This window comes from Chiloscyllium plagiosum, unplaced genomic scaffold, assembly GCF_037043375.1.
Source record: "Chiloscyllium plagiosum isolate Xiang-an unplaced genomic scaffold, Cpla_swu_hap1 HiC_scaffold_19, whole genome shotgun sequence".
Taxonomy (NCBI): domain Eukaryota; kingdom Metazoa; phylum Chordata; class Chondrichthyes; order Orectolobiformes; family Hemiscylliidae; genus Chiloscyllium; species Chiloscyllium plagiosum.
In genome coordinates, this window is record NW_028270157.1 from 46,739,515 (window position 1) to 46,755,514 (window position 16,000).

Below are 16,000 nucleotides of genomic sequence, written 5' to 3' on the forward strand. Positions count from 1 at the left end.
TCAGACAGGACATTGCATTTCAAACACAGGTCCTGAAATTAAAGCCACAATCCAACCCAATATACTAAATAATATTCTCTTACCTGTCGTGATGGTGAGAAAATTTTCTGGTTCTGCTAAAAATGGATTTGTGTTGCCACTGTGACTGCACTACTTTCAGATTTGGACCTCCTTTGAAATTTACTTATGTCAGATGGGTGACTTGCTGGTTTACAGCTTAAAATCATGTAGGTTCTGCATAGAGAAGGCAGATGCTAGTGCCCCTAGGTGCCAAGTGGTTGTATGGGGATATTACATTTAATTGAGAATGAGACCACATAAGGTTGGAAAGTTTATTTTGAAATGTCTTTCAAAATACAAAAATTAGCCTTTTTGAAATAGCTTCCACATTTACCTGGTGTTTGACCCTAATCTATACATTTATATCATCTCCAATCTGCTTTGGTCTGGAGAGTTGGGCGCCCACTTGAAACTTGCCTTAAATTTTAATTAAGCAGACATATACTCAAGTTCTCTTCTAGATATTGTTCTACGAATCATCCATCTTTCAGACAAGTAGGCAGTTAAAAATCCCCTCTAGTGAGTTCCCTTCTCTAAACATTTATTTAACCTAGTTCCCTATAAAAAATAGTTAATAATAAATGTCTCAAAGAAGGCATCTCAGCAACATACCAAAATCATAGGCCACCACTGCTCACAAATCTGAAACCAAAGAAATTGTTAAAACGTTATACCTTCAGTTTTGATCCTTAATGCAGTGCGAACCAATGCAAAGAGAGTTGCATTGAACATGACTGTGCCATCACTGTTTAAAGGCATATTCATGGATACCAAGCGCTGCATGGAACAACAAACAACGTGGCTTAGTGAAACAGCGTAAAGATTATTCCAACTCTTATTGTGAGATATCAAAGTTATGTGAATTAAACTAAATATACAGTCAAAGGAAAAGCAAAATCCAGTTTTAAAAATGAAGAAAATCAACAGGCTTTTTTTTCAAAATATGGATAATAAAACCAGAATAAAACCCGAACAGGTTTGATCTTAAAAAATGGTTTCCAAATTCACTTTTATCCATACAACCTTTCCTATTATTATTTTTGAACAGACAATATATCTTGGATAGACCAATAAGAACTATAGGCATAATTCTACTTTTATCAGATGTTTTAATGTTGTTGAGTCATGTGGAGAGCTTCTCTCCATGAAGCCTAGTGAGTTTTCTTGTTTGATCATTTCAAATTGCACTTATTAATTACTTACCATACCCCTACCCTTACCACTCATCCATTGTCTTCTGGATTCTACTAACTGCAACAAGCAGAAGAACTTGCCACTGTAGGGATACCTCCAAATAGACCTGGCACCTGTAGCACCCTAAAAAGGTCATTGTGCATCTGGACAAGCACCATCAGTCCAAACCTTTCCTGCACAGTTTAAGACATCTGCCCCCAATAAGGCAAATAAAAAGAAAATTGGAGGCTTGCTTTGTGGACAGATTATCACTTGTGGAAGTCCTGGTGGACTGGGTGGCACAGAGCAGCAACATCCTATCCACCAGAACCAGCAGAGAATGCCACACAATTAGATCCTGGCAGTTTGGTCCATGATTCCCACCTGGGTTACTGAAGGAATGACCAGCAGCAAACGAAGGTGATCAATGACCTTCTCTGCTCAGCCACGGTAAGGTTTGTCATCTTATGTCTGCTACCTCATTTATGTCTCTACTCATTTCACCATTACCACTGCACCCACCTCATACGAAGGATCATGCTCTACTCCTCACGCTATTGAATGCGATATTTTTCTTACTTGCTCTCAGTTAGCCCAACCTTCTGAATCACTAATGCAGGGCATACAACCATTTTTCCCCACTCGTATCCTCAGTAACAGTTGTGTAATCTGCTTTCATCTCATTCAATACTTCCCTTTCTCACATTCCAGGAGAGAATAGGCCGGAATAGGTCAGGGTGAGTAGTGAGCTAACTAAAATTCAGCTAATCATCATATATGAGGAGAGAATTCAGACTTTGACCACTTGGATAGCTAACTGACCATATCCCAGCAGTGGAGTCGTAACAGAGGGTGTGCTTGACTTACTGTACTGGGACACCTTGACTGAAGGCTGAATCCCCTCACTCAGGACTACTAACAACCATGACAAACGTCTTGGCTCTGTGTCTGCGGTAAACAGCAAAAACAAGACAAAAGTGGTGTGAGCCTGGCAGCTTTGGTTGGTGGGCAAGGTGCAAAATACAGAGCAAGACAGGGATGCTGTGAGCATCCTGATAAGCTGAAGGTGAGTGAGTGCTAAAAGAGCAAGTGAACAGCCCTAAGATGCAGCCTGATCCAATCCATGAGCTGAAGCTATGTTCCTCTATACAGTGTCTGTGTAGCAGCATTTCAATAGTAGTCATCTATGTACACCGAAGTGCAGCATTACATTTTAGAAGGTCCCGTAAATGGATCAGAAAAGTGTCATGAGGTTCTTGGGAAGTGGCAGATTTGGAATGCCAGCATCCATGGACATGGCAAGAGAGCAGCAGGTGCTTGGAACGTGCCCTGAGATGTTGTTGTCGGGTGTCAAGAATGCCAGATTGGAGGAGCAAGAGGTAAGCTAAAGTCACTTTCATGTCAGAAATTGTTGATGTATAGTCTCCTTGTTGCGGGTGATAGGATAGAAAACTCATATTAATGATGTGAGATTTGCAATTAATAACGCAGATAATAAGCAGCAATTTCTGTGAATTAGCAGATCACTGCTTCCTAATGAGAATTTTGTCTCAAGGTCCGGAACTCTATTTGAGAATGTAATGTGTTGTTCCTGCGAGAAAGTCCTTGCCCAACTTTGCACATGATTCCCCCAGATATCTTGTCATAGTCCATGTCATTGAGGGCCCCATAGGATTCAGCTCTATGTACAGAAAATCAAAAGGTTTTCCTAATTTGTATTTGCTTCTTATCACCAATTTTCATCCACGTGCTCCACCTATATGTTTTACAGAATCAAATGCAATAAATGTGTGGTCCAAATGTTATAGATAGAGTAATCCAGATAATTAGGACTTAAAGTTCAAATCCCATGTAATAATCTGAGAATTTGAATTGACAAAATAACCTCTAAACACTGAGAATTCAGTTTTTTTGTGTGTTACAGTATAAAAATAATTTGAGGCATGACACTTACTAAGTATAGCATGTTTCAGAGGAACAGGCAACTTTGGGCAGATGGTTCCTAAAGCTTTGCACTACTACAGATCATTTGTCATGATCAGTCACCAACTCCATTATCACATAGCTAAAATAAATAGTCTTATCAGAATTAATCTGGAATTAAGAATCTAGTGATGACAAAACCTTTATTGATTATTGGAAAAAGCCATTTGGTCCACTAATGTCCTCCAGAGAAGGAAATCCATTATCCTTACCTGGTCTGGCCTACATATGATTCCAGACCCACAGCAATATTGCTGACCATCAACTGCCCTCTGAAATGGCCGAGCAACCCACTCAGTTGTATCAATTGCTGTGAAGTCTCAACAAATAAATGAAATAGGACAAACCATCTGGCATTGATACCTGACAATGGGAGCTTTGTGAGCTTTCTACAGCAGAATTATTTTCACATTTTTTACAATCAGTCTGCACTTGTAAACCTCAATTCTAAGTCTATAAAAATCAAATCTAATGCTGATCTTGCATTTGTGCACCTCCCCTGCAGCTGTAATTTTATATGCCTCACTCTGTCTAAACACTCAATGATCTGTATGCCCTTGTATGTTATGATCTGCCTGTACTGTTTGCAAAACAAAACTTTTCACTATACATAGGTACATGTGACAACAACAATAATCTAATAAAAATCAGTGGAAAAGACAGTAAACAGAAACACCCCTGTCAAGTCTGCAAAGTCCTCCTTACTAACATCTGGGGGCTAGTGTCAAATTGGGTGAGCTGACTCACAGAGTAGAAAATGTGTTGCTGGAAAAGCGCAGCAGGTCAGGCAGCATCCCAAGGAACAGGAGAATCGACGTTTCGGGCATAAGCCCTTCTTCAGGAATGAGGAAAGTGTGTCCAGCAGGCTAAGATAAAAGGTAGGGAGGAGGGACTTGGGGGGAGGGGCGTTGGAAATGCAATAGGTGGAAGAAGGTCAAGGTGAGGGTGATAGGCCGGAGTGGGGTGGGGGCAGAGAGGTCAGGAAGAAGATTGCAGGTTAGGAAGGTGGTGCTGAGTTCGAGGGATTTGACTGAGACAAGGTGGGGGGAGGGGAAATGAGGAAACTGGAGAAATCGGGGTTCATCCCTTGTGGTTGGAGGGTTCCTAGGCGGAAGATGAAGCGCTCTTCCTCCAACCGTCGTGTTGCCATGGTCTGGCGATGGAGGAGTCCAAGGACCTGCATGTCCTTGGTGGAGTGGGAGGGGGAGTTGAAGTGTTGAGCCACGGGGTGGTTGGGTTGGTTGATCCGGGTGTCCCAGAGGTGTTCTCTGAAACGTTCCGCAAGTAGGCAGCCTGTCTCCCCAATATAGAGGAGGCCACATCGGGTGCAGCGGATGCAGTTAATGATGTGTATGGAGGTGCAGGTGAATTTGTGACGGATATGGAAGGATCCCTTGGGGCCTTGGAGAGAAGTAAGGGGGGAGGTGTGGGTGCAAGTTTTGCATTTCTTGCGGTTGCAGGGGAATGTGCCGGGAGTGGAGGTTGGGTTGGTGGGGGGTGTGGACCTGACGAGGGAGTCACGGAGGGAGTGGTCTTTTTGGAACGCTGATAGGGGAGGGGAGGGAAATATATCCCTGGTGGTGGGGTCTGTTTGGAGGTGGCAGAAATGATGGCGGATGATACGATGTATATGGAGGTTGGTGGGGTGGTAGGTGAGGACCAGTGGGGTTCTGTCCTGGTGGCGGTTGGAGGGGTGGGGCTCAAGGGTGGAGGAGCGCGAAGTGGAGGAGATGCGGTGGAGGGCATTGTTGGCCACGTCTGGGGGGAAATTGCGGTCTTTGAAGAAGGTCATCTGGGTTGTACGGTATTGGAACTGGTCCTCCTGGGAGCAGATGCGGCAGAGACGAAGGAATTGGGAATATGGGATGGCGTTTTTACAGGGGGCAGGGTGGGAGAAGGTGCCCTCCACCGCATCTCCTCCACTTCCCGCTCTTGAGCCCCACCCCTCCAACCGCCACCAGGACAGAACCCCACTGGTCCTCACCTACCATTCCCTCCGTGCAGGTCCTTGGACTCCTCCATCGCCAGACCATAGCAACACGACGGTTGGAGGAAGAGTGTCTCATCTTCTGCCTAGGAACCCTTCAACCACAAGGGATGAACTCAGATTTCTCCAGTTTCCTCAATTCCCCTCCCCCCCACCTTGTCTCAGTCAAATCCCTTGAACTCAGCACTGCCTTCCCAACCTGCAATCTTCTTCGTGACCTCTCCGCCCCCACCCCACTCCGGCCTATCACCCTCACCTTGACCTCCTACCACATATCGCATTTCCAACGCCCCTCCCCCCAAGTCCCTCCTCCCTACCTTTTATCTTAGCCTGCTGGACACACTTTCCTCATTCCTGAAGAAGGGTTTATGCCCGAAACGTCGATTCTCCTGTTCCTTGGATGCTGCCTGACCTGCTGCGCTTTTCCAGCAACACATTTTCAGCTCTGATCTCCAGCATCTGCAGTCCTCACTTTCTTCTCGAAGATTTTGACTCACAGAGTAGTCAAGCAACAGTCTGACATATTCATACGCATAGAATCAGGCCTTACAGACAATGTCCCAGACATCACCTTCACCATCCCTGAATATGTCTTGTCCCACTGGCAGGACAGACCCAGCAGGGTGACAGCATAATGTTGTACAGTCATAGCCTCACAGAGCATGGAAACAGACCTTTCAGTCCAACTCATCCGCACCAATCAGATATCCACAACTAGTCCCATTTGCCAGCACTTGGCCAATATTCCTCTAAAGCCTTCCAATTCATGTACTCATCCAGATGCCAATTAAATGTTGTAATTATACTTGCCTCCACCATCTTCTCTGGCAGCTTGATTGAGTTTTTTCAACAACATTTTGGAAAGTTAACACCAAAACTTCTAGTGCCTCATTAGCTGCCTCTTTTAAGACCTGAGAGTGATGTCTATCAGGACCTGGAGACATATTAACCTGTAACTCCATCAGTTTGCTCAGTATTGTTTCTCCAGTGATCAAAATTTCACCATGTTCCTTCTGATTACAGGTATTAAAATTCAATCTTTTTGTATTCGCTACAGTGAATGTAGAAACAAAATAGTTAATTATATTTTCCGTTTCTTCCTACCATTCCCCTCTTCTAGAGAACCAATACGCACTTTATTTATTTTTTTCCTTTTTAATAACTTACAGAAACTCTTGCTATCTATTTATACATTTCTATGTAGCATCTTCTCATGATTTACTTGTCTTGATTAACCTTTTAAACAAACATTGCCAGGTCCTCTCCTTGTCATTTTTATTTACAGAAAGGTTTTACTCACTGCGGGCATTATGAGGTACCCTTAAAAAGTCTCACTGCTGCTCTACTAATACATTATCAGTTCATTTCAGCTAGATCTGCTCCCATGTCCACACAGTTGCCTTTACTAAAGTTTAAAATACTGGTCATGGACATATTCTTCTCCCTTCAAACTTAATGTAAAATTCAATTGTACTATGATCATTGCTATCTTTACTCTGAGGTCATGAATTAATTTTGTCACATTACACAATACCAAGCCTAACACACCTGGTCTCAGGTCTCTTTTAGAATGTGCTCCTTTATGAAACCATCTCAAAAGCATTATGTGAACTACTCATCAAGCTATTCTCTGAATACAAATTTTTCTAATTTATATGTAGACCTGGAAATATGGAAGATGGGTTGGCTTGCCTAAATATTGTCCAAGCCATTTGGTGTCTCAAGTCATTTGACCCCTCAAGCCTGCCCTACCATTCAACAAGGTCTTAGCTGATCTGCTCCAGACCTAACTTCTCTTTTCTGCTAGCTCAGTCTAGCTGTTAACTCCCTGATATTTCAAAAAATCTACTTTGTCTTTAAATAATCTCTGTGGATCAAGCTTCCACAACTCTCTGAGATAGACATTCTCTGCCCTCTGGGAGAAGACTTTACATTGCAGTTTTAAATGAGGATTCCCTTATTCTGTAACTGTGTTCCCTAATTCAGGACTTTCCCAATAGTGGGAATACCTTCTTAACAACTATCCTGCCAAACCCCTTCAGAATCTTGAATGTTTTAATAAGATCACCCCTCATTCTTCTACATGCAAGTCATAAATGGTTTATCCTTTCTTCATAAGTCAACCCTTCATCCCAGCCTGGTAAATCTGTTTTGAACAGCCACCAATGCCAGGATATCTTAACTATACAAAGTACTCCAGGTGAGGCCTCAACAACACCCTGCTCAATTGTAACAAAGTTTCCCTGTTTTTAAATTCCAAGCTTTGAATAATAACTTCAATGGATTTCTCTTGAGGTAATGGAAGAAGGTTACTGAAATAAGTGAGGTAATCTGTTTAGAATTCCAAACGTTATTTGATAAACTGCCACAGATTAGGCTTTCCAGTAAATTTGAAGTACATGGAACTAAATGTACTGTGACAGCATGTGTACAAACTTTTCTGATTCTTAAAAGTTTGTTTGCAAGATGTATGTGTCACTGGCTAGAACACAATTTCTTCATTATCAGTAAACAGGGAGCATTGGTCAGTGGCTGCTTTTTTGGATTTAGGGAAGATATGTAGTGGAGTACCCCAGACACTGGTACAAGACCAAGGCTTTTCTTGATGCATGGTGATGACCAAAACTCAGGTACTAATGACATAATTTGCAAATAATGCAAGACTTAGAAGTACTGTGAACTTTGAGAAGGCACATTCTGACCTATGGAATGGTGAATATGTAGCAAACAAAATTTAATTCATAGGTATGTAAAATGACACATTTTGGAAGGAACAATGAGTAGAAGCAACGTAAAGTGAAAGTCATATTTAAGGTGTAGATGAAAGATATCAGGGTACATGAACACAAATTATTGACAGTGGCAAAGCAGCTTGTGAAATTAGTTAAAATTAGAATCTGTGCTTCTAAATACGACCAGATTTTCATACTGACTTTGGTACTCACACATCAAGATCAATTGCTCGGAGCCAGGCTGGCAGAGCCATTTTCCTGTAGAAGATCTCTTAAGTGACTATCTCTAAGTTCACCATTCAATCAAAGATGGAAAGTGGGCTCTTGATGCTACAAGTCCAATTACATGGCTGGCAACTCTAACTTTGGCATAGCCACTGACAGAGCTGGTTGTTGCTCAGTAGGTTGGGCAAAAACAGGGTGTCTCAAAATGGAGGTGCCGTAGCAGTAATGAAAGTATTTTCTTTGAACAAAGGCTAAGCAAACAGATTTCTCTGATTGAAGGGCTGACTTCATTGATTGAATGACCTCACAAAGGTGACCCTGACACTGGAAAACTTTTATTTCATTTCTAATATAGGCCTCATATAAGTGATTTGGCTGCAAAGTAATAGTCTCGTACCTACTCTGGAAAACGTTTCTGGCAGTGGAAATGTATCAGGGATTGTCTTAATGCTGCTCCCCTGTGGCTGCAGAAATTTTGCCATATTACAGATTACAAAATCAAGGAAATTATGATGAACATTTAAAGAATTTATATTTAAACTCAACTGGAGTATTTTGTACAATTCTGGCTACTGCACTTCAGAATGAATGTGAAGACTTCAGAGAGACTGCAGGAAAAAAAAGATGAAAAGACTTCAACCAGGTGGATAAATTGTAGAAGCTTCGGTTGTTTTTGTTAGAGAGGAGAAACTTGAGAGACGATTTAGTGGAGGTGCACCAAATGATGACGAGTCTAAATAAAAATAAACTGTCTCTATGGCTGGAAGGTTATCAGCTAATGATGCATGAGTGCCAAAGAAATATTGAGAATTGTCTTTCCAAAGCATACTAAGATTACTTACTTTGCAGGCCACTCTATGTGGACACAACTTGCCAAATCCCAAAGGCGGTTGTATCCTTCTCAGGAGAGTAACCACATCTAAGTGCTTGATGCGACCCCTGAAACAATATAAACAGAACAATGTAATTATTGACTAAAAATGTTTTGCTCTTTTTGCCTGAGTATGGGTTATCCTTTCTACTAATTTCTTCTTTTTCTTTTCAATTGATTCTCTACATGTCATCTGTTGACAAGATGGTGGATTAGCCAGAAGGTTATATCGAGTCATAGAGATGTACAGCACAGAAACAGACCCTTCGGTCCAATTCATCCATGCCGACCAGATATCTTAAATTAATCTAGTCCTATTTTACAGCATTTGGCCCATATCCCTCTCAACCCTTCCTAATCATGTACCCATCCAGATGCCTTTTAAATGTTGTAATTGTAAGAGTCTTCACCACTTCCTCTGGCAGGTCATTCCATACATGCACCAGCCTCTGCGTGAAAAAGTTGCCTCTTAAGTCCCAGCAATATCCTCCCCAAGTACAGCTGTAATTTTATCCTTATCAAAAATGCCACCCCCATCCCTCTTGACCCCTTTTCTATCCTTCCTATAGCATTTGTATCCTGGAACATTAAGCTGCCAGTTCTGTCCACCCCGAGCCACATCTCTGTAATTGCTATGATGTCCCAGTCTCATGTTCCTAATCATGCCCTGAGTTCATCTGCTTTACCTATTAGCTTCTTGTATTGAAATAAATGCAGTTTAATTGATCAGTGCTACCTCGTTCGCTGCTTTTGTTCCTGCCTGCCCGGACTGTTTGACTTGCTCCTTTTCCCAACTGTACCAGTCTCAGACTGATCTTTTTCCTCACTATCTCCCTGGGTGTCACCCCCTCCCCCTCCCAAGCAGTTGTAGCAAATCTTCCTGCCAGTATATTAGTATCCTTCTAATTCATGTGTAATTCATCCTTTTTAAACAGGTCACTTCTACCCAGAAGAGATTCCAATGATCCAAAAATGTGAACCCTCCTTTTTAAATTCCTGCGTAACTTGCTGTTCTTCCTTCAGAATCTCATACTTTTCCCTTCCTATGTCATTAGTTCCAATATGTACAATGACCTCCTGTTCGTCCCTCTCCCCTTTGAGAACATTCTGCACTCTCTCAGAGATATCCTTGATCCTGGCACCAGGGAGGCAACAGACCATTCTGATTTCTCGCTGTCGGCCGTAGAAATGTCTGTCTGTGCCTCTGATTAGAGAATCCCATATCATATCTCTTGGAACCTGATGTACTCCTTGTTGTATTAGAGCCAGTCTCAGTATGGGAAACTTGGCTGCTCCTGCTACATTCCCCTGAGAGCCTATCACCCCCTAAAGTTTCCAAAACAGCACAGTTATTTGAGATGGGGATAGCCACAGGAGACTCCTGCACTACCTACCTCCCTAGCTTCCTGCTATATAATCAAAAAAGAATCCACTCTACTCCCTACTGTAGGTTTACAGCAAGGCTACACTTAAAAACTATACACTTAGCTGCTTCCATGCTGTGACCTCTCCGACTCAGGTTCCTCCAAGGTCAGCTGTGAATTTCACTGTTTGTTAATTTTTCTTAGATGCACGCTGATGTCCAATGATACTTGAACTCAAACAGTAAAGGCAGTAGCTGTGCAGACTTACTGCTGTGTCAGATAGTAGTACAGGTTTTTTTTCTCTGACCATGTGGTCTCCACCTTTATCTCTCCTCCTCCTTTTTAAAGTGCCATTGTTTTGATCTCTCCAAAATTTGCTCCTGGAATTTGCAGAAATCAGCTCTAACACCTAAAATACCTCAAAGCAGTTGCAGCTCTTACAACCACAATTTTTTTTCCAGTCCTCAACATGTTTTCAGCATTTTACATGATTTTTGAAAGCACCACTTGATTGAGAACATTTTAGCACACTGCAATTAATGATGTGCCACATGGATCAATGCTTGGGCCTCAGTTACCTTCTATCACTCTTAGTGGTGTGGATGAAGAGACTAAAAACATTATAGCCACATTTGATATGATATAAAGAGAACTAGGACGCAATTTTTGAGGAGAACACAAAAAGTCTGCAAAGGGCCAGCAGCTTTTCAGCAGTAGTCACTTAGGAGTTGTGGCCACTGCTAGGACTGCACTTAGCTAGGAGCAATATCATGGATGACACCATTGAATGAGGTAAGCGGGGGGTTGGAAATACCAGAACAGTTACCCAGACCCCAGCAAGGAGGGAACAGTGAAACGGTGCTAAGAGATAGAAATGTTTTGATTGGGGTATTGTTTGCCACTAGGGGGTTCCTCTCTGCACCACAGAGTCTCTAATCAGCAGGTCACTACACACCTGGTCACAGAGGGGCTGTAAAAACTGCAGAAAAAGACATAAAGGCTGAAGCAGAAGGTTTTATTGGTGATGTCCTCATTGGTGGAGGCATCCCCCAGTAATCTACCTTTGGAAGTAGAAAGAGGATCTAAACCGGCATTTGGTTTGACACTTAAGTATTTCAATTGGCCTCTTCTCCAGATTGGAATCCTTGAACGTACCCATGCTGAAGGGGTTGCATGGAGTCAGTAAAACCGTGGAGTTTAATTTAGATAAATATGAGGTGTTGCATTTTGGTAAGGTAAAGTAAGGCCCTGGAGAATGTTGCCAAATAGAGACCTAGGGATGCAGGTGCATAGTTCTCTGAAAGTGGAGTCACACATAAATTGATGGTGAAGCAAGTGTTTATTGTACAAAATACGGAGGCATGGGATTGAGGGTGATTTAGCAGTTTGGATCAGAAATTGGCTAGCTGAAAGAAGACAGAGGGTGGTGGTTAATGGGAAATGCTTATCCTGGAGTTCATTTACTAGTGGTGTACTGCAAGGATCTGTTTTAGGTCCACTGCTATTTATCATTTTTATAAATGACCTGGAAGAGGGTGTAGAAGGATGGGTTAGTAAATTTGTGGATGACACTAAGGTCGGTGGAGTTGTGGACAATGCCGAAGGATGTTGCAGGTTACAAAGGGACATAGATAACTGCAGAGCTGGGCTGAGAGGTGGCAAATAGAGTTTAATGTGGAAATGTGTGAGCTGATTCACTTTGGAATAAGCAACATGAATAGAGTACTGGACTAATGACAAGATTCTTGGCAGTGCAGATGAGCAGAGATATCTCGGTGTCCATGTTGATAGATCCCTGAAAGTTGGCACCCAGGTTGATAGGGTTGTTAAGAAGACATACAGTGTGTTAGCTTTTATTGGTAGAGGAATTGAGTTTTGGAGGTACAAGGTCATGTTGCAGTTGTACAAAACTCTTGTGCGGCTGCACTTGGAGTATTGCGTACAGTTTTGGTCACCACATTATAGGAAGAATATGGAAGCTTTAAAAAGGATTCAGTGATGATTTACTAGGATGTTGCCTGGTATGGAGTGAAGGTCTTATGAGGAAAAGCTGAAGGAATTGAGTCTGTTTTCATTGGAGAGAACAAGGTTGAGAGAAAACTTAATTGAGATGATAAGATAATCAGAGGATTCGATAGGGTGGACAATGAGAGCCTTTTTTTCTCGGATGCTGATGGCTTGCATGGGGGGCATAGCTTTAAACTGAGGGGTGATAGATATAGAACAGATATCAGAGGTAGTTTATTTATTTGGAGAGTTGTAGGGAACACCCTGCCTGCAACAGTAATAGACTCGCCAAATTTAAGGGCATCTTAATGGTCATTGGATAAACATAAGAAGTAGCGTAAGATAGGTAGGCTTCAGATTGGTTTCACAGGTCAGCACAACATCGAGGGCTGAAGGGCCTGTGCTGCGTTGTGAAGTTCTATGTTGGCACCCGTGCCTTCATTGATCAGAACATGGAATATAGTAGTTGGGATGTTCATGTTGTGGCTGTATAGGACATTGATGAAGCACTTTTAGAATACGGCATACAATTCTGGTTGCCCTTCAATAGGAAAGATGTTCTTAAACTTGAGTGGATGCAGAAAATAATACAAGGATGTTGCTGGAATTGGTGGGTTTGAGTTATAGGTAGAGGCTGAATAGGCTGTTTTTTTTTCCTGGAGCGTTGGAAGCTGAGGTGTGACCTTACAGAGATTTATAAAATCATGAGGGGATTAGGTAGGGCGAATAGCCAAGGTCTTTTTCCTCGAGTGGGGAGTCCAAAACTAGACGGCATAGGTGTAAGATGAGAGGGTAACTTTTTCACGCAGAGGGTGGTGCATGTATAGTACAACTTGCCAGAAGAAGTGGCGGAGGCTAGTACAATTACAACATTTAAAAGGCATCTGGTTGAGTATATGAATAGGAAGGATTTAAAGGGATATGAACCCAATGCTGGCAAATGGGACTAGGTCAGATTGCTATGTGGGTCTGTGCTGACAAGTTGGACTGAAGGACCTGTTTCTGTGCTGTGATTGTATAACACTTTTCATCATTTTCCTTCTAGATTTGACAACCCCTTTTTTTATTTGCTCATGGGATGTGGACAACTCTGGTTAGGCCCACAGTTAAGGAGGTTAGGGAGATAGTTCCATGATTTTGACTCGGAGACTGTGAAGAATATCAGTATTCTTCCAAGTCAGGATGATGTTGGTTTAGAGGGAAATCTGCAGGGTGGTACTCCTTTGCATTTGTTGTTCTTGTCCTTCTATGTGCAAGGGATTGTGGGTTTGCAAGGTGCTATCAGAGGAGTCTTGATGAGATATTGCAGTGCATCTTGTAAATGGTACACGCTGCTGCCAAATGGTGTAAGGAATAAAGTTGAAGGTGTACTGCCTTCTCCAGGATGGTGTCAACCTTGTTGAGTCTTGGAGATACATTCTTCCAGGCAAATGGAGAGTATTTGATCACACTCCTGCCCTATGATTTGTAGATGGTAGATAGGCATTGGGGAGTCAGGAGGTGAGTTACTCGCAGCAGAATTCCTAGCCTCTGACTTGTTCTAATAGCCACAGCATTTACATGACAGATTCAATTCAGTTTTTGGTCAATGGTGATGCCCAGGTTGTTGATTGTGCATGACATTGCAAAGGCATTGCCATTGAACTTCAAGGGACAATAGTTTGATTCTGTCTTGAAGAGATGGTCATTACCTCATACATATAGTCATAAATGTCACTTGCCATTTATTAGCCACTGTCACCTCACCTCTGGAGTTATGCTCTTAATGATGTCTGGACCAAGGCTGTAATGAGGCCAGGAGCTGTGTTGCCTTGGTGGATCATAAATTGACCATTAGTAAGCAGGTTATTCCTACCCAAGTTCTGTTTCTTAACACTGCCAATGAAAACTTCCATCAGTTTGCTTATGATCAAGAATAGGCTGTTAGGAAAGTAATTGGCCGGGTTGGATTTGCTCTGCTTTTTGTGCACAGGACTCATCTGGGCAATTTTCCACATTGTTGGGTAGATGCTAATGCTGTAACTGTACTGGAATAGCTTGGCTACTGGTGTGGATTCTGCAGCATATCTTCAATCCTATTGCTGGCATGTTGCCAAGACCCAGAGTATTTTCATATCTAGTGCCTTCAGCCTTATCTTGATATTATGTGGATAGACTTAAATTGGTTGATGATTTACATCTGTGATATTGGAACCTCAGGAGGTTGAGATGAATGATCTACTCAGCACTCTGACTCAATATGGAGATAAATATTTCAGCTTTGCCTTTTGCACTGGTGTGCTGGGCTCTCCCATCATTGAGGTTGGGGATATTTGAGAAGTCTCCAATTCCTGTTAGTTTCTTGTTTAATTGTCTAGAACCATTAGTGGCTGGATTTAGCAAGTCTGCAAAGTTTAGATCTGACCTCAGCAGGTCTGACTGCATCTGTGGGGAGAAAGCAGAGTTAGCGTTTTGAATCCAGTGACTCTTCATCAGAATTGAGGGGTTCTGATGAACATCAGTTCTAATGAAGAGTCACCAGGCTTGAAACATGAACTCTGCTTTCTTCCCAAAGATGATACCAGACCTGCTGAATTTCTCCAGTAATTTCTGCTTTTATTTCACATCTCCAACATCTGCAGTTCTTTGTTTTATTTTAGATCTCATCTGTAGGTTGTGGGATTACTTAAACCTGCTTATTATATGCTGCTTCTGCTATTTGGAATGCTGTTAGACCTGTTTAACTTCACTTGGTTGACACCTCATTCTTAGGTATGCCTGCTGCTGGTTCTGGCATGCCCACCCGTACTCTTCATTGAACCAGGTTTGATATCCCTATCTTCATGATAATGGTGGATTTGGCTATGAGATTACAGTTGTGGATGAATACAATTTGCTGCTGATACTGATGGCCCACAGAATACAATGGTTATCCAGTTTAGTGTTCCTCGATTGGATTGCCATTTTTCAGCGTGGTAGTGCCACACGCATGGTCAAGCATATCTTTAATCTTATCCTGCAAAAAATTTATCTTGCAAACCTCTCTAGTGCCAGATTATAGTCCACTGTCAATATGGCTACCAGGCTCATGCTAGGCCAGTAACAATTGAAGCCCTTCTTCATTTCATGAAGCACCCGACTGCAGTAGATGCTGGAAGTGGATTTGAGAGAGGATTTGTAGACATGATGAAAACTGATAAAAGATAGTGGGTCAAACAGTAAATGCCCAGGATCTCCAATGAAGTACTGGAAGTATCAGTGCAGGAGATGGAAAGCTGATTTTGTTTTACTGTGGCCAGGTGGTCCTGTGGACAGGCATGTTAATTGGCTGGGAGCAGATATCCAAAGTGGCCAACACAATTATGACCGCTGCCAAGATAGTGGGTATTTGCCATCATGATTGGCTCTGTGGTTGCACACCAATTTCATTTTGTGTTGTTGGTTTTATTCAGTGCTAAAACCAAATGACATTACGGTCTGTCGATTTTGTATATTCCTGATATATGCATAGGGCATCTACAATAGAGTTCTTCAAAGAATGCTGATAAGTGCAGGGAACACACAAGTCAATGTGAGCAGACCTCCCTAAGTTCTCTAACTAACCCCTAACTCCCACCCT

The 16,000-nt window shown here is 42.2% G+C and overlaps 1 protein-coding gene across 21 annotated transcripts in view; it reads right to left on the minus strand.

Moving 5' to 3' along the window:
- LOC122559424 (calcium voltage-gated channel subunit alpha1 C) overlaps positions 1-16,000 on the minus strand; it is a 1,175,809-nt gene that overhangs the window by 78,527 nt on the left and 1,081,282 nt on the right. For all 21 annotated transcript variants that reach the window (XR_015760447.1, XM_087997307.1, XM_087997306.1 and 18 more), the window contains 2 exons: positions 9,003-9,099; positions 735-837 (listed from right to left, as the gene is read on the minus strand). Coding sequence is in view for 20 of the 21 variants with exons in the window: in XM_087997307.1 (XP_087853433.1) it covers positions 735-837; positions 9,003-9,099 (200 nt within the window). In the remaining variant the exon portion in view is untranslated. The remainder of the gene's footprint in view (positions 1-734; positions 838-9,002; positions 9,100-16,000) is intronic.